Source organism: Mesocricetus auratus, unplaced genomic scaffold (assembly GCF_017639785.1).
Source record: "Mesocricetus auratus isolate SY011 unplaced genomic scaffold, BCM_Maur_2.0 Super-Scaffold_100009, whole genome shotgun sequence".
Taxonomy (NCBI): Eukaryota; Metazoa; Chordata; class Mammalia; order Rodentia; family Cricetidae; genus Mesocricetus; species Mesocricetus auratus.
Window position 1 is genome coordinate 7,628,581 of NW_024429193.1, and position 25,127 is coordinate 7,653,707.

Genomic DNA, 25,127 nt, shown 5'->3' on the forward strand with positions numbered 1-25,127 from the left:
TTATTTGAGGGTGCTATACATTGTACTTTGGTAGTATTGGCTCCTCTCCCATCAATTCACTCATTCACCAACAACAAAGCAAACAATTCATTTTTGTGCTGTACTTGGAGTTTTGGGTGTGTACACATCCACCCAAGCGTAGTTGACCTATCAGGGTCCACACCCTTAAAGAAAATGGAGTTTCCCAACTGTTATCATTTGCCAATAGCTCCTCAGCTAGGGGCGGGACTTCCTGCCCACCTCCCTTTCCCAACAATGCCAGGAAGGCTTATTTCAAAGTGGCTTGCACATAAAGCAATCCCATAAATCATCTACAGGGTTGATTAGCAGAACATTCAGGTCACCAAGGTTTTTCTCCTGTCTTGTCTGTCATTTGGAGACTGGTGTTTTCCCCTGGACTAGCTAAATGTATTCCTGGTTATAACATGATTTGTCATGTGTTTTGATTTCATATTCTAACAACCTGAGAGACAATCTTCAGAGAAAGTTAAAACTAGGCAATGAAACAGAGCATCAAAGACTTTTAGGGAAATGATGACTTTAGTGTCCCCTGGGAGTTTACACTGAGGCATCTGCCAAAATCCAAGACATCAAAGGGTCCCAGCCCCAGCCCCAGCAAGGCCAGGAAAAGGATCTTCACCTGGTAGGAGAGATAACATTTTTTGCCATTACACAGGCTGCGTGTCAGTGGGTGTAGGACAGACATTTAAGATTTCAGAATTCAGTAACTGCGGCTACAGAAACTCTAAGCTTACAAACAGCAGAAACTGACCTATAGGTGTTAGTCTGGATGGGACAGCCACTGGGGAAGCACAAATGAGTATTCATACTACATAGAAATATCTTTGGTATAGCATCGCAGCTTCCCCAGATACAAAGTCTACAATCAATCTTTTTACCAAAATTAATTAACTGGCCAATAAAAATCCCACCATTTGTCAAGAAGGGCAGGAACAAGAATTAGGAAGTAATAAGAGAATCTTAATAATAATAATAGTAATAATAATATAGTATATGGTGTAAACTATGTTTAAACATCAATGAGATAGGTGGTGGATCTTTAAATATGGGAGAGAGTTTCCATTGTGCAATAAACAAGGAGTTTAAAGAATCAAGCAGTGCCTGAGTGAAAATACCTAATCATTAATTAATTTACTTTAAATTAAAATTAATTATTTAAGTGGTTACACGGTTAGAGGCAGCTCTAAAAAGGTTTGAAGGGAAAGACGTGGAGCAAAGCGATGAAAATGATGAAAAACTTGAAAAAATAAAACAAAAAAATTTAGGAAGCAGACACAGAACATGTGCTTGTAATCCCAGTCTGGGTAGACAGGCATTACTTTCAGGAGCAGCGGTGAACGAGCTGGCATGATGCCCCTCTCTTACAATCCCAGCGCCTGGGAATCTGAAGCAAAAGAATCGCCGTGAGTTTGACGACATCCTGGGCAACAGAGGGAGGCCCGGTTTTATATAATTGAAAAAAATATAGGATTTGGTAACAACAACGTTGAAATTTGGGGAACACAATTCTTAGCTAAATTAAAAGAAATCTGAACACGGAGGTGACACTGGGCAGTTTCAATGGAATTGTCGGTTGGTGCTGTTAAGAAGCTACAGAGAAATGACAGGAGGGTGTTTCTTCTTAAACAACAGCATCTCAGATGTGACATATATATATAATATGCCCTCACGATTCAGGAAAAATATCTATGAGCTCAGGGCATGTTCTAAGGAACAAGAAAATTAGGGTTCCAGACTGACAAACACTGACTGACAACTTGCGGTTAAATTTAGGACAAAGATAGACTGAGCTATGGGAGCAAAGGTGAGCAGAAGTGTGTAACTGTCCCGGTAATGTTTCAGCAGCACCTTTAAGCCATCACAATACCACTAATCTTAGGAAACACATGAGTTTCTGTGCTGAAAGAGGATTGTGTGACTTATGTAAGTGGGATGCCAGACACAGAGTAAGCAGCTTTTCCTAATTCTTCTCTGTCTCTGTCTCTGTCTCTGTCTCTGTCTCTCTCTCCCCCTCTTTCTCTCTCCTCTCCTCTCTCTCTCCTGTCTCTCTCCTCTCTCTCTCTGTCTCTCTCTCTCCTCTCTCTCCTCTCTCTCTCCCTCCCTTCCTCCCCCCTCTCTCTGTGTGTTCATGTATGTACAAGCGTGTACAATTGAATGTGTGGTGTGTGTGGGTGCATGGAGTCTAGATATCAACATACAGTGTTTTTCCTACGATCCATCAACCTTAGTTTTAGACAAAGTCACCTTCCTGGGACCTTGCTTTGCTGATAACACTAGACTGGCTCTCCAGTGAGTCCTAGGGCCCCTCCTGTCTCTGCCTCCTGAGTCCCGGGATTGCGAGTGTACTACCACACCACTTTCCACACAGAGCCTGGATCTAGAAAGCAGGTCCTTGGTCTTTCACAACTAACATTTCATTGGCTGAGTCGTTCCCTAAGTCTCCATAGTAAGTTATTTTAAAATAATGGTAGAGGAGATAAAAATGAAACAAGTTTCTGGATCACAATAACAAAACCGGGGTACAGTTCTTGGATTTTGTTTCCATCAGTTTCGGATGTATTCATGTTGACAGAAATGACATGCACTTGATGAGAAGCAAATGCCAAACAGGCCTCAAGCTTTGACAAGGTAACTGTCAGTGTTTAAATCTACAAATTAAGGCTTACAGAAATTCGTTTGACTTTAAATGATGTATCCTGACAAAATGAGTGGGTATAAAGGGTAAGACTCTTGCAGATACAGATAAAAGTAGAGAGAGAATACAGTTTGACAAAGATAAAACATATTTGGTGAAGGAATTCATAGATGCTGGTGTGTGTAATTCAGAGGTAGAGCAATGTACTAAGTCCTGCCCTTTATCCCGAGCTCCATGCAAAAGATAACATTAAGGAATTTAACTAATAGATTTTATTTACAAAAAGTTTCCATAGTGAAGATGGCTCTAAATAAATACTAATATCCTTTAAGTCAAAATTAAATTATAGAGAACAGGATATCATTACTATGACCCATTGCACATTCAAACATACACAAACTGTGAGACACCAGTATAGGCAATTAAAAGAGGAAAGTTGGTAAAGCAGAAAATATTCATGTAGCGAACAATAATTCCTGCTTGTATCAACTGATCAAAAAGTAATGTCTGATGTAAAAATGAATGCTTGATATCATGTGGCTATTTTATGTAGTTCTTCAAAGTTATTTTAAAGTTATCTTTTATTGTGGAAGAAATGGAAAATTTGATCATAGTTATTTTCTGTTTAATTTTCTCTTTCTTCTGGTAAAATGAAAGAGATGACCTTTCAGTGAAAGGTGGCTTAGGCAATAATCTAATTATTGTATTAGCAATTGTCTGTCTATTGTCTATCTATCACCTATCTACCGAAGCATCTATCTATCTACCAATCTATCTATCACCTACTTTGCCCTGAATATCTGTTTCTAAGTTTCCATGTATGGAAACACAACTAGTATGATTTCATTTATTATTTAAAAGTAAGTTAAGTGAATGGATATTCTTGTGATGGTTTTCAACTTCACTTTTTAAAAGGTATGTGCTCTCTATGTTACTTTTATGAATACATTTTTCTAAAATAAATTTAAAACAAAAGAGCATAGCTCATTCTTAATTTCATCAATCTAAAGGTGGGTTCATAATCTTGTCTTTTAACGGCAAGTGCACAATGAGGTTAATATTCTTCCTTTGATCGACAGATACCATGTAATCTCTTGGTTCCTATGTATACTGATTGCTCTTTTGCCTTAATTTTTGGGAAAAAATTAAAAATTAAACAGAGTATGGGGAAACAACAACAACAAAACAAACCAACCCAACCCAACCACAAAAAAACAAGCATGAAAACAAAATCAAACCTGCCCAGTTGACACATGACATTAAACAGCAAGCATGCTAACCTGGTGATAAAGTTTTTCCAGCACTAATCTTGTTTTGCAAACCAGCTCCAGCTAAGGAAAGCTAAGTTTAGAGGTAAAATCAGAGAAAATGTTTTTGATAAAAACAGATTCTTAAGTCAGAATACCGAAAGCAAAACAAAGTCGTAGGAATATATGACCAGTGTGACTCACATTTCTTACTCAGCGGATCTATGAGTCACTGTCTCTACCAATTGTGTACTGTTTTCCACAGTGAAGACATCAGTTTAAAAATCAGTACGCATTCATTTCTCTTCTCTGATTCAGAGTTCTCAAAGTTTGGAAATGCAATAATATTTTGCAGCTAATAAAAAATGAAATCCTGTGCAAACTGTGTTGCTGCTCAAATTCAAATGTTTTCCAAGCTGTTGAGTCATCAAATCTAAGAGCATCTGGTGTCCTCTCTGAAAGTACTACAAACAATCCAATCCAGAACTCCCAAAGATGGAAAAATATATCTGAGGAGAGATATTGAATAAGGAGTCTAAAATTGAATTTGACCATAGGGAGGTATTTGTAGAAACAAGATGTTTCAAAGGCAGTTTAGTATTAATATATGTAAAATGGTACAAAATTAGATAAAGATATTTTACAAAGTTCTGTTAGTGTTTTCTTTTTTTCTTTCCTTCTTTCTTTCTTTTTCAAGCTAGGGTTTCTCTGTGGCTTTGGAGCCTGTCCTGGAACTCATTCTGCAAACTAGGTTAGGGTTGCCTCCAACTCACAGAGATCTGCCTGCCTCTGCTCTCTGAGTGCTGGGATTAAAGGCCTTAGCCACCTCTGCCTAGCTAGTGTTGCTTTCCAGGTTTTTATGATGTTTTAGCAATCAAGAACATTAATGAAGAGGAGCTACAATTTCAATATCTAAATCCACATCTGTCAGGGAGCATGACAATCACCATTTAAACCTCACCCGAATCTCAGACAGTATACACTGTTGTCTCCACTTAGCCTTGTGAACTCGTGCCATTCTAGACCTTCCTTACCATTTCTCTCCATGGACATTCCCCTTTGCACTAAAAGGGTGTAAACATCCACCCAGTTGTACACAGTATGAGCCTAAGGACTTTTTGTCACATCTGTTTTCCTCATACTCAGAATACACAATCCCTTATGACTGGGACCTCTATATTTTTACAACTCCCTCTGGTTTGTCGCCTATCTTATGACAGAGCAACCCTGATTAAGCATCATTGATCCAAGGCTCAATGGTAAATCAACGTTATAGGCTCACACCTGTAACAACGTCATTAGGCTGTTGCAGCAGACATTCAATTTCATGTCATTTGGGGCCACCTAGTTAGTTTGAAGCCTACTTGGGCCATCATGAGATCCTGTCTCAAAAATTAAAAAGCCAAAAACCAACCAACCAATTAAACCTACTATTGTTTCTTTCTGGACAGGAGAATAGACATGTACCTAATCAGCCAGTGTCAATATTTTGCTAGTTTCCAAATAATTCACTTTCTGTAGAAACTAATGTGACTTTTAAAAATATAAAAAATATATAAAGAGAGATAGCTAGCCTGTGGATAATACAAGTAGGGTACATAGTAACTGACTAATGTTATACACATGTCAAATATGAAATCGTCAAAGGCAACTATAGCATGAAGCTACTGGATTTTTTCTTTTTTAAAGCATATAAAATAATCATTCTTTCCCTCCCTTTACTCCACAAACACATGGTTTATGGATTCAATTCACAGTTCAACTTTCATGACATTTCTTCTTGTGAACATTTCTTGCTCACTCAGACCACTGAAAATGTTCACTTCTGTAAGCTAGTTTTCATTGTTCCTTATTATTCTAGAATCAGTGGCAGAGGAGGGTTAATTGCTTGTTTCTTGATTTATATTTAACTTAGTAAAGTGTCAAATATATTGTATATGCTGCACAAGTATTTATTAAATGAATGAGGCATGAGTTAATGGATGATAAATTATCCATGGGAGTTTCCAATTTGATTCAACTTTATTGCTTTATTATTTTAAAAAATACAATCTCATTAACTATAGAATGGACTTTTAGATTTATGGTAGAGCATTATTTATTATGTTTCTGTTAAAATACTTTCTATAAAAATCACAATTACTATTGCTATAATTTAAGAATATCGACAAATTAGAATAAAATCTAATATAATTATAGCTAAAAAATTTAAAAGCAATGGTATTTCTTGACAAAATAGGAAATGAAAGTAATAAAATACAAATGTTGTCAGGTCAAGAGTTTAAGTACTTTGTTTCAGAACATTTTAGAAAGTTAATTTCATCATCAGCTTTCTGACAATCATTTTGAAAAGACAAATTGGAACTGGTGGTAGAAAATTTAGGCACAGAAGTGGTTGGTGGCAGTTTCTGTTATTGGCCAAGTGCTTAGCTCGCTGTTTCAACAATTTAAAAGTATGTAATTGATCTGGGGGTGGGAGCAGAAAGACTTCAAAGGCAGGGGCAGGGCAATGAGAGGCTGAAAGAGAGCCTTACCTGCATAGAAAACATGTGTTAAACAAAACAACACACAACACAACACAACAAATGAAAAACAAGCAACAAAAAATAAATATTCCACTTAAAAAGATATTTTGTAGTCTTAGTTGGCTTCCTATTTTACAGCCAGCGATTTATTGAAAAGGCCTCTGTGTTATTACCTGTTCTTTCCTTAGTACAAACTTCTGGAAACAGTTGTTTTTACAGAGTGAATAGCATTTCTGAGCTCAGTTTTGGGTGCTGAAGTGTACCCTGTCTGGTACTTTGAAATCCAGTTCTCTCAAGGCAGTCAAGGAAAGTGAGAGAATGGTGTTCCTAGACCTCCTCCAAAGACATGTTCCCAATGTCTAAAGACCTCCCACCAGGTCCTGCCTCCCAATCAATCCCTCAGGCAACACAGACCTTCAGGGAACACAACTAATCATGAAAGAACAGGCAAACCATGGCAGCTTCTAAGAAATTACGGTAGATTCAAATGCCTTAGTTAAATATTTTGGTCATCTTGATTTGAAGTTTAAACCATAACTCAGAAATGGTGCTGAACGTAACGGAAGTGTCTTAGCTGTTTGCACTCAGATCTGTCTTCCCCAGTGCTGAGAAATCACACGGACTTGCTTGAGAAAAGTCAGGAGATGGTTCTAACCATGCTTCTGTTGAGTTCCTGGCCATTTCAAACACTGAAGCCCTGATGAATGTGGTCCTACTACAGTGTCTTACACATCCTTGATATTTCTCTCCACATTAAAAATCTGACCAGGGATTTCATAGCTCATCTGGAAACCATAATTTTGGCTAGTATTCAATCCTTCCACTGTACAAAACCATTTAACTCTCATTTTCTAAGAATCATCTTCACACACACACACACACACACACACACACACACACACACACACACCAATGCCATTTGTGTGAGCATATTCCTGGGCTTTGTCAGACTTTCAAAGTGATACTTTAAAGAGGTTTCATAAACAGATGCTCTGTCAGGTCTCTGTCCATCATTTATTTTCATTTAAAAATTTTTACATTTTCGTTCATTTTCATGTGTGTTTTATGGACATATGTGCACCTTATAGATATTGAAGTGAGAGGGAAATGTGTGGGAGTCAATTCTATTCCACATATATTCTGGGTTTATTTCTTTTCTTTTCTTTTTTTGTTTTGTTTTTTTGAGAAAGGGTTTCTCTGTGGCTTTGGAGGCTGTCCTGGAACTCCCTCTTGTAGACCAGGCTGGTCTCGAACTCACGGAGATCTGCCTGCCTCTGCCTCCTGAGTGCTGGGACCAAACACATGCATCACCAATGCCCGGCTATTCTGGGTTTTGAACTCAGGTTGTTAGGTTTGTTGACAAGTACCTTAAATTCACTGAACCTTCTAGTCAGCTCACTTCCGTATTTCCATTGAAGACTTATTCTATTTTCGTGTGTGTGTGTGTGTGTGTGTGTGTGTGTGTGTGTGTGTGTGTGTATGTACATTTGCAGGATTTGAATTCCCTAGGAATGAAATTTCGGGTGGTTGTGAACTGTCCAGTGTGAGTTCTGGAATCCAAACCTGAATCTTCTGCAAGAGCAATGAATGTTGTTAAGCACCGACCCATGTCTCCAACTGCACCCCTTTCTTCATATATTTTTATCTAGCTTAATTCAATCAGAAAATTTTGATTACCAACATAAGTATTTAGAATTTTTAAACATGCTTTTTATGTTTTCATGTAATCTTATTTATTTCAACCAATAAAACAAGTGAAAAGTATTGATATATGTGAGTTAATTTTAATACATATTCATTACAAACAAGCTAATGCCTTCAATTCACACTTGTTCTTTAAGATTTATTTTTAGTGTATGTGTTTATTATGGGTTCATTAATATGCTCATTAATGCAGGTGCCTGCAGAAGTCAGAGTTATCAGGTCTTTGGAGCTGGAGTTACAGGTGTTCCTCTTTAGCCTCCCAACATGGTCCTGGGAAGTGAACTTGGGAACACTGTCAGAGCAGTATGTGCTCTTAACTACTGAGATATCTGTCCAGACACAGAGTTACACTATTGAAACATGCTTATTCTAGTTTAGATCTCCCATTGGGCATCAGGCCTTCAGTGCTACAGAACTCTTTTTCTGATTTCTCAACCGAGTGATGTGCATACACAAACACACACATATAAAATTTGGTCTTATAAAACATATATATGTGTGTGTGTGTGTGTAATGTAAATGTATCAAACACTATAATATGTATGTAATGTAACAGATGATTTATTGACATAAATGCAATTATATATGATTTCGGAGAAATTAGCTTCCAGATATTTCTTTTTAAACCTGCTTTTCCTTCAAATGCAGGTTTCCACCATGCTAATCAGGTAATCCATACAGAGAAAATGTAAGAAAAGCTCACTCTTCAGAGAAAGGTAACTAATAGTCAGACACCTTTTTTTAAAAACTGCCTTTGGACGAAAGAAGCGTGAACTGTAACTTGAGAATTGACAGGTTGTCATTGTACTCCAATGGAAGTGAACACATGTGTTGTTCTTTGTGGAGGGGGCAGGAAAATGCCTCCTGGCTGTGTGATGACAATAACTTTCAAACCTTGTGGTCCAGGAATCCTCATCTATTTTCCTCAGTGTTTGGAGAGAGAAGACAGAGAATGCTCTTACAAACACTTTTGACAGTAAGTGACTGGCTAACTTACATGAATTACAGTCTTGGTTTATTGAGATCTTTCTGTGGAACCATTTTAACTAAGTGCTTAATTTGTATTATCTTCTTTAATCTTCAAAAATGACTTTGGTATTGACAAAAGTGTGAATATTCCATGGATTAAGGCACTGAAAAATTCTGGGATGAGGATTCAGTCCCACAGATGGCTTTCCTCAGAGGCTCTGCTTTCCACAGCACATAGTAATTTGTCGTTTCACAGAGGAGAGGGGCAGTTTCATCAGGCTTCAATCAATTTGGAATGTAATCATCCTTGTGCAGTTTCTAAGCCTGAAATACTGATGCCTGTATTTCAGTGGAGCATCTCACCACAGAATTTCACCATCTGAAACCAACCCTGTCTAAACAGCAACCATTGTTTCTTCTTTAGAGTTACTGTCTGCCCTTGATATCCTGCTTCTGAATGCTGATCATAGTTCAAACATTAGTTTTGAATATTGATGAAAAGACAATTTCATGAATAAAGGAATGTATATCGAGACATAAGCAGTAGCTAGGATTCAGTAGCTTCTAGTAAAACTATTTCACTAAAATTTGGTAAGATGTAGGCTTTTTAATCATTTTTAGCATGATAATGCAGTTTGTACTGTGCTTCAGGAATAGGATAGCAAATTAACAATCCTTAATAGTCTCTACTGCAATTATTTCACTGAAATTTGGTCATACTTGGGTTTTCTTTTTAATGCAGCATAACAATGCAGTTTGTACTTTGGCTACTATCTAAAACCCTCTCTCCCTTTCTAGTTCCTTCTCTCCTTCGATTTCTTCCTTCTTCTGTTACTACTTATTATTAGTGTAAGCATGTGTGTGTGTGTGTGTGTTTGTGTGTGTGCAATGTATGTTCTTGGGATCATGCATGCCATGATGGGCAAGTGTAGCGCTCATTGACAAGCTCATGGAGTTTTCCTGCATTGACCTGGGCTAAAGTAGTCAGGCTAATAGAACAAGCACTGTTACTGGCTGAGCCTTTTGTTAGTTTCTTTCCTTCCCTTTTTTTTTCAGACAGGGGTCCCACACTGTAACTCAAGCTGCTTTGGGACTCACTACGTATTGAAGGCTCGCTTCAAACTCATAGCAGTCCTCCTGCCTCAGTGTCCTGAGTGCTGGGGTTACGAGCATGATTTATCATGCCCGCAGTTTCTGAAGCTTTTCTCGACATCAGACTCCCGCTGCACTTGCTTATTCTTCAGGCAGCCTTCTGATTTTTTCCAAAGGATAAGTATGAAGGGATCGTTGGCTGTAAAACAGCAATTAATGCAACTACGGAAAATTTTCCGACATACTTGTGTCCTAATGAACTGAAATTCAGAGTCCAAAACACACTTTACGGATCATTCTCCTCGGCATGGTGCTCCATTGCAAAGCTGCTGCAACGAACATAACATTAGCTGAACAAACATCTCAGCCTAATCAGGCATCTGCTTGCCATCCTGCATTGCGTGGATGCAGAGATCTACTGCACTCTCTTTAGTATTCTCAATGGGTTTCTGTGTTCATAAAGGTCCAGAAATAATCTCAGAATTTCTTCTCCATATGGTGCCAGGAAAATTGGCGTAAGATTCTTTCTGACAGAAAGCATATATGGCTCTCTTATTTGAGAATATCAAAAGTTTGCCATAAAGGAAAAATTATCAAACAAATATTAAAACCACTCTCTGTTTAATCTTATCAAAATGATTTAGGACGTGCATGTGTCAATTTTAGTGCAATAAAAGCAAACAAAAGTCTGTGTATCCATAATTTTGTGTCTACTTGTTAAGCATGGCTTCAATTGAAAATTTAGTATCAATTTCTTTAGACACAGGGTGTATTCTTGTTTTGCAGATGGCCAGAAGACAAAGTCATTGTGTGGACATGATCTGTATTTTAGTCCTGATTACATACACAAAAAAGACAAACATGATACAAATGGATGGTTGTTGAACAGATAATTGGCTCAGTCACTTAAACCCAAAGAATCTCATGGGTAATATGTGTTACAATTTCTCAACTGCCTCAAAATTATGAGATGATTTTATCCTGTGTAAATGAAACCAGAATCAAAACCTGTTGAAGCAACTAGCCCTTAAGCTGCACAAAGAACATTGACAACTACGTACTATATTCAACCATCTTTTTAAAATTAATTTCTAAGTTTAAATTAAAAACAATCTTATTTTACATACCAATTCAAGTTCCCTCTATCTCACATCCTCCCATTACCCCATCATATCCCCATCCCACACCCCATCCACTTCTCCAGAGGTGAAGTTTCCAATGGGGGATCACCAAAGTTTGTCACATCATTTGGGGCAGGACCTAGGCTCTCCCCCTTTATCTAGGCTGAGAGAGTATCCTTCCACGGGGAATGGGCTCCAAAAGCACTTTTATGCACTAGGGATAAATACTGGTTTCCCTGCCAGCGGCACAAACTGACTGCTCATGTACCATCTTCAACATGCAACTACATGACTTCTACCATTTTTAAATGTATATTATGAAAGTGAATGACTAATCCAAAACTGATTCAATTTATTATGTCTGAATACACACATCAGCAAATTCTTCTGTACATGATTTAATGAATAGAACATTTAAGATATTAGAAATATTAGTTAGGCATAGTAACGAGTACCTCTAATTCCAGGGCTCAGGAGGCTGAAGTAAGAGAGCTATATGTTTGAGACAAGCTTGGAATACACAGTGAGTTCTAGGTTAGTCTCAGTTACAGTGTGAAACTGTCTCAAAGAAACAAATAAGAAGCAAAAAGCAAAAAAAAAGCTAAATATTAGGAAATATAAAATAGTATAATCTTTGATAATATCATTATTAAGTTAAAAATCAATTTTCAATATTGATTGAAAACTAAAAGGAATGTACATTGCACAAAACCCAGGCATTAGTCAGCAGCGACTGTTGCCTCGGGCAGTGTCCTGGTGGCAAAGTTTGTGTCCTTATATGGTAATGAAGAGTTTTAACTTGGGAGCTCAATGTTAAGCAATAATATGGTTCCAAGTACATATGGTATCTTTAACCTGGTCGAGACACATTGCCAGATACTTCAATTAATGTGCGCCAGGGTCACAAAATCCATTTCTTATCAGTCAAAAACACTTGTGCAGTAAATTTTATTTTCAAACCCCAATCTCTAAATTGAATCTGGGTACCTAAAAACTAGAGCACAGAAGCCTAGTCGTTGGTTTTTTTCCCTGATAGCATCTTCAGAAATGGCACATGGCTTTGTATGCTATATTTAGCTACAATATTTGGTTAGATTCTCATCGTCCCAAAAAAGTCATGGTCTCATTCCATGGTAATAACAGACCCAAGTCTTAATTTCCTCCTTAGGTTTGAACTCTTCTGACATTCTGTCACACAGCAACAGTAATTTATTTGGAAACTTTAAGACAATTGTAATGTGGATCTATGAATCTGTACACTAATTCACATTTCTTGGTAGTATAAATTATGTATCTGAACATAAGATTGTAGAAAAAAATCTTGTTAATATGGAAAATAGCATTACTGTGCAGTAAATCCCAGGAGAAGTGATGTTTCAGGAGTTGGGCTTGTCTGACCAACGCCACTCAAGATAATCACATTTTTAATGAAAATTCTATGACTTGAATATAAAATACTATAATCTATTACACCCGGGTGCCAGAACTTTCTCCCTCTATTGGTTGTTATAAGCACAACTTTTTTTCTCTTTTCCTTGTACACATTGTCATCCTAATCACAACTAAAAGTAAATTGTGGGGATTTAAAACTAGTTTCTCTTCCTATGGCCAGTGGGAATGAGCCAAATGGTTAATTAAGCCAGCTGAAACACTTTAACAATCTTAGTCATAGGGAAATGCAAATCAAACTACTTTGAGATTTAATCTTACACCCCAAGAATGGTTAAGATGAATAAAACAAACTTGCCCAATGAGGATGTAGAGCAAGGTGAACACTCATTTATTGCTGGTAGGACTGAAAACTTAGAGAGCCACCATGGCAACCACTGTGTTGGTTCCTCAGAAAACTGGGAATAGATCTACTTCAATATCTACCTATCCCACTCTTGGGCATATACTCACATGATGCTTCATCCTGCCACAGAGACACTTGCTTATTTGTTTATTGATTATCTGCTCATGGTAGACAGAAACTGGAAACAACAACCTAGATGTTCCTCAACAGAAGGATGAATAAAGAAAATATTCTTCATTGATACAATGGAGTACTACGCAGCCACTGAAAATAAAATCATGAAAATTTCAGGTAAATTGTTGGAACTATGAAAAAAATCAGCCAGAGTGAGGTGATCCAGATTCAGAAAGAACCAAATGTTTGCTTTTATAGGGATATTAGCTGTTATGTCAATGATAAATAAGCTACAATTCATAGAGTCACAGAGGTTATGTAATGGAACAGGGGAAGGACTGATAGATCTCATTAGGAAAGGGATATAGAATAGAGAGTTAGGGATGAAAGAGACAGATATGCAAAAGGAGGGTCAAATGGCGAGAGAGAGGGGAGTGGTGGAGGAGGGAATTCAGGGAGAGGCAGCTGAAATTAGGGGTTATTGGAGACCCACTATGGAAACCTAATAGAGTAGAATTTTGTTGAAATACATGCCTATATGAAGGCAATCTAACTGAAATCACCAAATGATGTGGGAGACACAGGCCCACCTGGTCATCCCTTGTTGCTAAATGAAGCTTCCTGTCCCAGAACTGGGTAATATCTAATTGCATTGCTGGCCATAGGAGTCCAGTGGGAATCCCCCAGACAATCCAGTCTGTTGTCAAGACCATAGGTTGCTCTCCACAAACTGACTGCAAGACCCCATTGCTGAAGACAACACCTACATAACTCGTTGAACATGGAGAAATTGAGCTGATGCCCACATAGAGCCTTCACCCCCACATGCTAGCATCTCTGGCACAGGAAGGTACTCCAAAGGCTACCAAAAGATAAATATAAACATCAAGCCAGCCCACCAACCCTTTAATCTACAGTGGTGCCCTGGCTACAAGATAGGCTAGGGAAATGGCGACACAAATATCGAGGGAATAAACAGCCAATATTTGATTTTACTTTTATCACATTCTGTGAGAAGGAACCCATACCCAACACTGCTTGGTTGACCAAGAACCTGATACTAGACAGCTTAAGGTCTTAGGGAAACCATTACCACTGTTTTTGAAAAAGGTAGCAAAACATGACTCCTGATGGCATTCTGCTATACTTGGAACACTCAGCCCTTAAAGAGATGTCTTCACCAAACCCTTCCCCTCAGGGCTCATGGAATCATACAGAAAAGGAGGCAAAAAAGTGTAAGAGCTGGAGGGAGTAGAAGACAGCAAGCAAACGAGACCCTCTAAATCAATATGATCAAAGCACATATTAGCTCACGCTCAGAGACAGAGGTAGCATGCACAACTTACACATTTCTCTACTAGATTTTTCATGTATTCATTATGGCTTCCAGTTTGGTGTTTCTATGGGATTTGTGAGTGTGCAAATGAGTATGTCTCCTTTCTTGTGCCTTCTCTTGACTCTTTTCCTTCTGCTAGTTTGTACAACTCTCAAATATTGCTTTTGTTTTATGTTATATTATTATACTATCCCTTAGTAGGGAGTGGATCAGGATGGCAGGAGAGGTGTAGATGAGCCAAGAGGAATAGATATAAGGGAAACTGTTCAGGATATATAATGTGAGAAAAAATAAGTATTTTTAATTAAAGGGGGAAAGGAGCATGAACATATGTCTACATGTATGTGTGTGTGTGCCACCCGTGTATCACGGGTTGGGGAGACGGACCAGTACTGAAGAACATTTCTTGCTCTTGCAGAGAACTTGAGCTCAGTTCCCAGTACTCACATGACAACTCACAGCCTGGAACTACCATTTCAGTGTCTCGGAGACCCTCTTCTGGCTTCCTGAGGCACTGTAATCACACATGCACACACAGAGATGTAGGTGCACTATCAGACACACAAAAAATAAAATAGTACCCCTATAAGAAGAAAAAAAGGGAAGCCGGACAAGAGAGTAGAAGAATGAAAAAGTAGGAAGATGGAAGGAGGAAGAGAGGAACTAAGGAAGAGGAAGAGTCGAGAGCAGCTTGACTCTGCTGCATGTCTGAGTTTCAGCCATACACAAAAAATCACCGCCATTCCTTTGATCTTATTCCACCTGGAGCTGCGTCTGTGTCTTTGACTAAATACCCCTTCCACGTTCTGACTTCATAGGTTATTTAATCTCAATCCTCAGAAAGCGCCTCTGGCATTGTTTGTACACCTTTGCTGGTGTCATTTGCTCTGCACATCCTGATAGCACACGTCATAAGCATCCGTGCGCTCCTCTTTACACAACGATGAGAACTGAACTTTATTGCATCTATTTGTTCTGTGTGCATGTGTGGAACAAGTGTGCCACACAATCTGAGAAGGCCAGAGGACAGCTTGCTGGAGATGGTAGCTTATTTCCTTCCACCACGCGGGCCCTGGGAATGGGACTCACGTCACCGAGCTTGGTGATAAGCTCCTTTACCTGTGGAGCCGCCGTGCTGGCCATGAAGTCGGTGTTACGAAGTGTGTCACATTTATAGCAAGAGCCAGTACCTCATTGTTTCCCTGTGTTGTTTCATGATAGACATGTCCCAAGCTATGAAAAGATGTTTATACATGTGCACAGGCTGTCAACAATGCGTCCTTCCTGACGCTTCCTGTCCACACCTGGGACAATTGTTTGTCTCGCTCACATTCCGTTCGAGCCAAAACATTGCTCTACTTAGTGAATCTTTCTGCCAGGAGGGAGCCGGTCTCTCACATCTATTCTCACACTTACGCAAACCCTATATTGCACAAGTGTTACACTTCAACACACACAGAAAATCTGTGTGTACCCCAGCTTTCTCCTCTTACTTAATTTTTACACTTTCCTCCTTGCTTCGTGGGTGAACATTCTCTTCCTTCCCTTACCTGCGATAGCTGTGCACCAAAGTGCAACCAAAAGTGTGTTGAGATGCATAATTAATAGTGGTATAAACAGCAAAACTAAAAAAAAGATAAAATACTGTCAACAATTTCATACCCCTTTTTTACTGTACATTAAAATTTTTTACGTAGACTTTTTCCTGTCTTAAAGCATCCTCAAATATCTGGACTCTACAAAATTTCAAATCAACTATGACTTTTATCTCAATACGTCTTTTAAGTATCTAATTTCTGCTCCAGGCCTAGCTCTAAAGGCTGTGGTACCCTAATTATTGTCAGCTGCCTAAGGATACTTTGGCATTCATTGTCATTATAAGAAAGCGGTGGTCCTAGGATGGGGTGGTGGTGGCCGCGCACACCTTTAATCCCAGCACTCAGGAGGCAGAGGCAGGCGGATCTTTGTGAGTTCGAGGCCGGGGTGGACTGACAGCCTCCAAAACAATACACAGAAACCCTGTCTCGTAAAACCAAAAGAAAGAAAAGAAAGAAAGTGGTGGTCCCAGGGTCTGAGCATTGTCTGTACCACCTCTTCTTAGGGGATACGGAGCTCACATTTCCACGGCTTAGTTTTTCTCCAGTTCAAAGAGCTGTGGCACAGTGCTTCATAAATGCTAGTATGACTAGTTATAGCGGAATGCGGAGGTCAAAATAGTACCTAGTCTTTATGTTTAAAAAAAAATCTACCTTGAACTGAACATGTTTGGGGTAGAAGTGTATTGCCTGTGATGTGTTGTACAGATACATAGTTCTGGTGTTCATGCCAGTTTCTGCAAGAACCTTGGATGCATTGTTATACATTTGCTTACTCTACCCTATAGGCTAACCTTTTTAGTCAGCAGAATTTATTGCGTTACTCAGTTACTTTAAGATTTTGTAGTGTCTCTTCTTGCTAATCTTTTTTGATAGTAGCATCAACATCCTGATTGGTCTGCCCTACAGTTAATACATTCTGCCACCACGCATGAAATACTCTTGTCTTCTAAAAAACTTCGGACACGTTCAACTTCTAGTTTTTGTTCACTTAGTTTATTCCAATGAAAAAGAGAGTTACATCATAGAAATTGTTCAGGCTATTTTTTTCCGGTACATGTTGTGAATTCGCCTGCTTTGATATTGCTGTTTTGGATATCTTGACAAATAGAACTTAATTTTCTATTATCAGCCTCAATGTCATTTCCACTTGTCATGCTTCTACATTCTACACATCCCCTTTATAGCACCACTTCCCAACAATTAATACAGATATCAACTGACTACTACATACTTTCTATGGCAGAGACAATTGCCTATTTATATTTTTAGTCTAGGGCCATGGGGGTATTCCTAGTTAACTAACCATGACTAAGGAAGCAATGGAACATAGAAGAGAATGTACTATAACTACTTTCTTATACAAATCTAATTTCTAAATGCTTATCCTTATGCCCACGGGTAAGTATGGCTCTCAACCTTCATCAATGAAGCTTCCTTTGCAACATACGGAGACAATTGCAGAATGCCACAAACGGTTATGATGGAGAGAACAAATGAGCATGGGATGCACAGCTTCAGTTATGCACCTACAACACAACCCTTGCACCTAAGGCTCAGACAAATCACAGAAGAAGAGACAGAAAGGTGGTGAGAGCCGGAGGACTAGGATGTCTCCTGAGAGACCGCATCTTCAGTAAAGGACAGAACAGCTACAGCTACGAAATCTCAACAATATAGGACATTCTACAGAACTTGAAAAGAATGACAACACCAGTTGACATGCCAACATGGGTGAAAGAACACTCACAATGCCCTATCACTAGATAGAAAGCTACAGTCAATTGACAGAGGGAGAATTAGTCTTCCCAAGCGGGAATAGACTTAGTTGGTTATACACTATCTAGTAGTCAACCCTAAAAACATAAACATGCAAGCAACACTAAATGGGATGAATTCAGGGATACACACACACACACACACACACACACACACACACACACTTACAGCTGTAGAATAAGAAAACATTACTGAACCAATTGTTTTTTATCACTTCTTAGTTGAATCCCTTCATGTGTTCTCCAAAGATATAAAATACCTTTAACAGGGGAGACATTGTACTGACTCATGCCTTGCATTCAATGCGCAATACATTAATATCAGTCTCAGTGATGAGAATGGTGAGGATAATGATGATAAAGGTGACCAATGACTACCTGTTAAGTAACAAATTGATTCAATGAGATTAAACGTATTATGTCTAAATCTTGTTCCCTTGGAATCATGTAAGCCATGTTCTATGTGACTTGTTTAAAATGGACTCTTGTCATACAGTTATGGAAGTGAGTTATAATGAAAACATGTGTCTGGTATTTCTAAAAGAATCAAATCCTGTATTGATTATGATGGTGATGTTTATGATACAGGAAGGAAAGCAACTTGTAATTTTAAATCACTTGGCATCTTTATAGCTGAAATCCTACCCAGACATTTCTTACTGACATAGTGCCAAGCTTGCAAAGACTCATAAGAAATATGAAGTCTATCTATTTAGAGATGAAAAATTCAACAAAAAGATCTTCATAGTCAATGTATAATCTACACTTTTCAGTAGCTGAAAATGTAATATTTTAAGTTTAAATCTAAAGAACATATTAGCATACCTACTGAAAAGGAAGTTGGAAGAGGAAAATCACTATTTAGCAGTTTTGGAAGACATTACATCTCAGGTAATGACTACTAAATCAAGTGAATACAGACCTCTTTCTTTAAATAGAAATGGCACTTAAGTTAATGCATTTTTAAAAAGAAATAATTCCCATTACCAATTATGTTCAGAGTGAGAAGAAATTGCAAGTCACAGGTCCTTCAGGGTTTTTTTTATTTTATTTTTAGAAGGCAGTAGAAGCAGAGACAACAACGTGTTTGGGATATGTATTTTTCAAAGAATTCATGAAAGCCATGATTATCAGCTCATTGGTCATCAAAGGCCAAAACCAAAAATTTATTGATGTTAGTGATGATAATCATGGCAGTAAAAGTATCTAAATCACAGAAAGGCAATGGTGTCTCTAAGTGCTCTGGAGCAATTTGTAATGATTACTGGGAATGCACACTGATATATTGGAAGCAATATTTTGAAGGTCATTCAGCTATCAGCTTGCCTTCATGCTATTCAATTAAATACATGCTAAAACAATCTATGATTATTTATGGAAAGTATTTTGTAGTGCTTGTAGAATAGTATATTACAAATTCTGGCTGGATGTACAAGCAGAAACGGCTGATCTAATGCACCATTAAGCAAACTGCATCTTTGCTGCACATTTTTTAAGCATTAGACTAATTATGATGAGGTTTGGATTTTACTATATACTGCATATTTAATCTTTTTAAGAGCCTATCAAGTTGAATCACAAGACACAACTTGTTTATGTTATAAGCAACAACATGCAATATTAACAAAGCACAATATCCTAGCTTAATTAGAAGAAGTCCATGTGTTCTTAAATACATTTAGGAGTATAATGCTACACAGCTCTAATGTGAACTTAGTATTTAATTATATTTGAAACTAATTTCTATGACTTGCAACATTTTTCCCCTTCTCCAAATTCTGTATAAATGTTTCACTAATGACCTATTTAAAAGTGGCCTTTGTTGAGGATTATGGGAAATAAGAAACACAAAGTGAGGCTTTTTGGCAGGGAGAAACACTGGCTGAAGTGATCACACTCACTTCAATGGGATTACCAGATGGTGTTTGTTTATCCTAACCAGTCAATTCTCTGAACTGTACCTTCTCAAGACCCTTCCCACTGGGCTTTGTCTGGCCTCCACCAAAGATATTCTATGTGCAGTATCTACTCATAGAGAAGAATCTTTTTTTAAATTCCCTTCTCTTCTCCTTCCTTCCTTCTCTCCGTAATTCTACCCCTTCGCCTAACCCTTTAAGTCTCTTCCCAACTCTTCTCCTGTCTCCCTATGTTTCCTTCTCCTTCTATCTTTTCTTCTGAGAGGATCTGTATTGGCCAGGCTGCCCCCAGATCTGCAATCTTTCTGTCTGCCCTTCCACAAAGAATTCTGATTACAAGTGTGCGCCAGCACAACACAACTCTATTTCCTACGCTTAGCATCAAATTGAAATTAAGTAGTTAGCTTCTACAGAAAACATCCAAGGAGCTCACATGCCAGTATCGACTGGTCTTTGGGAGCTTTCAGGGCTATTAACTCTCTTCTTTGTGCTTAGACTCTCTGGCTTAATGACAGCAATCTTTAAGTCTCCAAATACAAAAAAATATGGTGGGGTAATCAATATCAACGCTAAAAATACATTTTGATATAAGAAGTTCGTGCTTGTTGGGCAGTTGACAGAGCTTCTTTTTCAGATTCACACAACTTTAACAGCACAGGTAAAAGCAAGTCCATTTCTGGAGAGCAGAGAGGAGTCAGTCACCTCATACCTGAATCTCATGAGCAGATCAAAAGAGGTCAAGACTACTCACCTTCGCAAATGGTGACGCCATTTCCAGAGAACCCCACACTGCAGAAGCAGGCTTCCATGCCATTGTGGATTTCACACTTGGCATTTGGTAGACACGGTGTCTTGGTGCAATTTTGTGCGCAGGAACAATTCAACAAAGTGGAGAAACCCACTAAATAAAATCAAGACGCAGACCTTGTCAAAAAGCAAGAGACTTCCTACCCTTGTGTTCAAGACCAACACAAATGCTCTTATGTCTTTTCATCCAGAAAGGTGATTTATGAAATTGTCTCAATGACTCATTTAGTTAAATCATAGGAGAAAAGTGACTAAGCCTAAAGATTAAGGGATGTATCATGAAAATTTCAGTAAAGCTAAAACATGAATGAGAATCCAGCTTTATAATAAAAACCATGAGGTCATCCAGTCCTGGAAACTCAGTATCCCTTGCCGCTGGAGAGAAGTGGTTACTTGCAAAGGTATTGCCTGATTGCAAAGCAATTTCCCTTCTGCTGTTTTGGGAGTTGCCCTTTCCCTCCAGAAATCAAGGTAAATTGAGTATCTAGGGCTCCACAAACTAAAATCTTTCATTCTAAAGACATTACTTGTCATATCTAGGAGAAGAAATGCACTTCCCTTCCCTTCTCCCAGCATTCTGGCAACCATCATTCTGCCCTTTTCATGACGAAAAATGCCTTTTTTATTGGTATCTTGTATTAGGAGAAATTAACACAAAATTCAACACACTGTTGTACGATTGATCTCTCAGCCACATAACACCTGCCCAACATGACAAACAGAACAATGTTTTGAGGACTGTTAGGAAATGATAAGCAAAATTATAGAGTGTTTCTTTTTATTGTCTTGTTCCAGGCTCACTTAAGAGCAAGCTTGGACCGGAACAGGGATGAATCACAAAGCTATTGTTCCAAAGACAGTGTTATCTTGGACAAATTGTCCTTATCTGGTACCCAGAGATCCTTACACAGTCAATCCTAAATCCCAGCCCTTTACTATATGTACTTCCTAAACTTGGATTCATTTGCCTTCATATAAGCCATTTATTATCTCTCCCCAATGCATCATCAGAATAAGGTTTTATAATGAACTCAAAGTCCAGGCAAGCAGTAGACTTAAAAATGTCAGGAAGCCTCTCTCAAGCATTTGCGGTTTAGATTTCCCAAGTTTCTTGTAGGATATCACAAGAAAGGTCAAAGTCTGAGTCTTCGAGGACTTTGGGGATTTCTCCAGGAAGAATAAAGAGGTAAAAAGCCTTGGGTCGTGAGGAGCAAGGTCCAGAGTGTAAAGGCCAAGCAGGAAAACATCCTGTGAAAACCCGAGTCTGTTTTCCTTGGAGACCTTGCCAGACACACTTAACACTTGAACCCCAGCTGATCTCCCTCCCTGGCTCCCTGCAGGTGGGCGCTCTATGGCCTCCCAGGCCCAGCCCATACTCACCTAGAAGCAGGAGGAGTCTCATTGGAAGCCTCCTAGCTCTCAGCTGAATGCTCAAGGCTGGAGTGCGGGTCTGTCCTGAGCTGGGCAGGCGCGGCAGGGTCCTGCTCAGTCCCCTGTGACGCACAGCTTCCTCCTATCACTTTCCGGCCTCTTTTGTGTGATTATGTGCACAGCCCTGAGTCTGCAGGCCACGTCCGGCGCCAGGCCCCTTCACCCAAACAGCCTGGGCTCCATTCCCAGGCTGTGGTCACAAATTCCCTACAGGACTAAGGATGGGACTCTAATGTGGCTTCCCATGGCTCCGGGAGCAAGCCACCAGCGTGTCCTCAAAGCTTGTGCTCGGAGATGTCACAAAACTCTTGTGAACGACTTCTGAAGAGTGTCCAGAAGAGAGCATTCTCGGTGCAGGGGGCCTCTGACTCCCTGTCCGTTCACTGACAGCTGCCCCAAAGGAAAAGGGCCAAGAGAGCCACAGGAGCCCAGGGGTCTCTGCATGGCTTACTCAGCGCTCACTTTTCACCTGTTGGAGGAATCCAGGAAACTGCAGTCAAACAAAGAGTGAAAAGTAAAAAAAAAAAAAAAAAAAAAAAGAAAGAGTAGTAAGGGTCGAGCTATACGGCTAAAAGGTGCGGAAGCACAAAATGTTCCTTTCTCTTTTCTAACCAAAAGTCAAATATGATTCTCCATTGCACTCCCCACCCCCAATCATGAAAGCTCATTACACCCAGCTGCCTTTTGTTTGCATACGAGTCCATTATGTTAGTGACTGTCCTTCAGGCCGGAGAATAGAAATGGAGGAAAGATAGTAAAATCCAGAGATGGCCTCCAAGGAAGCAGCATCTCCCAGACCCATGTCAACTCAGATGGGACTATAACAGCTCGCAGGCGACCTGCACCGACTCGAGCCAGACACTAGACACAAAGCCCCGCCCCTAAACAAGAAGCTTTTTTTAAAAAAATAATTTATTCCTTCTGGGACAGGGAAATCAGTTTTCTCCAACGAAGTGGTGCTAGGTGTATCAACCACAGTTCAAGGCAGGCCCCCACGCCCAAGAGCTACCAACACACACACACACACACACACACACACACATGACGGTGCATTATTTTATAGGCCTTTTGTTTAGCTTTGTATTGGTGTGTGTGTGTGTGTGTGTTTGTCTGATTGCCGTCTTATTTTCTGGCATATATTTTATTCTTCTCTCATACATTACATCCTAATCACAGTCTCCCTTCCTTTCATTTCTTCCAGGAACCACCACCTTATCTCTCGTCTCCCTCAGACCCACCCTTCCCATCTCTCTTGATTTTCATTTATTTGGGTGGGTAAGGGAGGAGAAAATTAAGTTGACTTAATTAAGGCAGGGAGGGTCTGTGAGGAGCTTGAGGAGGGAAACACGATAAAAAATTTCAATAAGTAAAACCACTCAAACAGAAAAGGAGATGGTTCTAGCTTAAGACATTAAAACTAATTTTCAGACAAACTAATTTATAACAGTAGAAAGTAGGCAGACATTTGCCTGAGATTGGGACGAGCTGGGTGACGGGCGGCAGGGATGTGCAAAGGGAACTCTGGGAATAAAGGGATGTCATGCGTCTTGATTGAGCTGGTGATGACATGAGTGCCTGTGGTTGTCAAAAATCTATCAGACTGTACCATAGACTTTTCGCACCTTTTCTGTGCAAGCTGAAGGAGTTGTTCGTGTGAGGCTGGTGTGAAGAAATGATGGGAGTTCATTGCATGAGCCCAAGCCTTTTTCCCTCATGAAGTAGGGGACAACTGTGACATATCCAGGGTCTACCAGACGACCGCTGGGGACCTCCTTTTGTACAGTGCATCTTCTCATAGTGAAACCCCAGGGTCCCTCAACTCCCTGGATCTCACAATAACAGAGGCAGATATTGAAACCGGTCAAGAGCTTGTAGACAGATCACATGTCCCTCGTCCTTTGCAGCATTCCTGAGATCCCCCAGATCAATTTAAGAAGAGATACAAATAAATAAATAAATGATTTGTCCCTGATAATGATTCCACTATATGTAAAGAAAATGAGGACCAGAATGTCATGTGACTTTTCTATAGCCCCATAGCTAGCCCAAGGAGCTGGTCCCCATGACAACCTGGGATATTTTGTCCCAAAGTGCATGCTGTCAGTGGCTCTGATACAGTCTTTCTCTCCTCGTGGTGCTCCTCTTCTTTGAAGATTGTGCCAAGAAGGTGGAGCTGTAGGAGAAAGCAGTCAGGGAGGCTGAAAAGGTGGTTTCAGTGCTTAAATTTCATGGAAAAGGTGCTTATTAATTAAACAATAATTTCCTTATTCTCTTTTTTTTCCTTTGTAAGCACTGAGTTGCAATGTCATGGGGGATATTCCAGGACTCTCTGAATGATGAATCCCAAGGAATTTTCCAGTCTTCACATAACTGAATCACATAACTGAAGAAACAAGCAATTGCCTGGACAAGAACAACATACTGGTGCTGGGGAGACATGGGGAGACTTCTGAAAGGGCTGGATGAGGCCAGAGTGATGCAGTGTGGTCTAGCCATGCATGGATGGCCATGTATTCCCAGGGTCTAATGGAGGTGCTCAATTTCTTTTAGTTGGGGGAGGTTATATTCTTTTACAAATGCAGGAAGGCTAGAATTGAGGACTCACGTTGAAGGGGAAAAAGGAATGGGCCTACCTTCATTGTGTTAATCTAGAAACATTCTAATGATCCCTATCATTAGAGATTCTTAGGTTAAATGAAATTGCATTTCAGTGTACATTTGCAGAAACTAACTTCAAAGGGCTTAATGTACGAATTCATTATTTTGTGAGAAAAGTTATACACTGAGACACAATACCTATTTGCAAAAGTCATTGACCTAAAATAATTTACCCACCTATCTGTCACACACATTTAACCTTTAGTTTTGCCAAAAGATAACAGAAGATACAGAAGGTAGCAATATCTTTGAAAATGTTATTCTTGCATAAGAATTAACAAAAGCAAATTAACACTTGAATGCTGTATAGAATATGTTTTCTCTGTTCTTATTAAAAGCTGGGGCTTTATTCATACCTTAAAAATGTTTGGCATATGAAGGAC

The 25,127-nt window shown here is 39.2% G+C and overlaps 1 protein-coding gene across 3 annotated transcripts in view; it reads right to left on the bottom strand.

Annotated features, from left to right (window-relative positions):
* Positions 1-22,177, bottom strand: part of Adgrl4 (adhesion G protein-coupled receptor L4) — an 87,015-nt gene extending 64,838 nt beyond the window's left edge. For 2 of the 3 annotated variants that reach the window (XM_040751605.1, XM_040751607.1), the window contains exons 1-2: positions 22,036-22,177; positions 20,600-20,749 (exon numbers count right to left, since the gene is read on the bottom strand). In XM_040751605.1, coding sequence (XP_040607539.1) covers positions 20,600-20,749; positions 22,036-22,057 — 172 coding nt within the window. In that variant the 5' untranslated portion in view covers positions 22,058-22,177. The remainder of the gene's footprint in view (positions 1-20,599; positions 20,750-22,035) is intronic. The other variant, XM_040751606.1, reaches the window with a different exon arrangement.
* Positions 22,178-25,127: the final 2,950 nt, after the last annotated feature.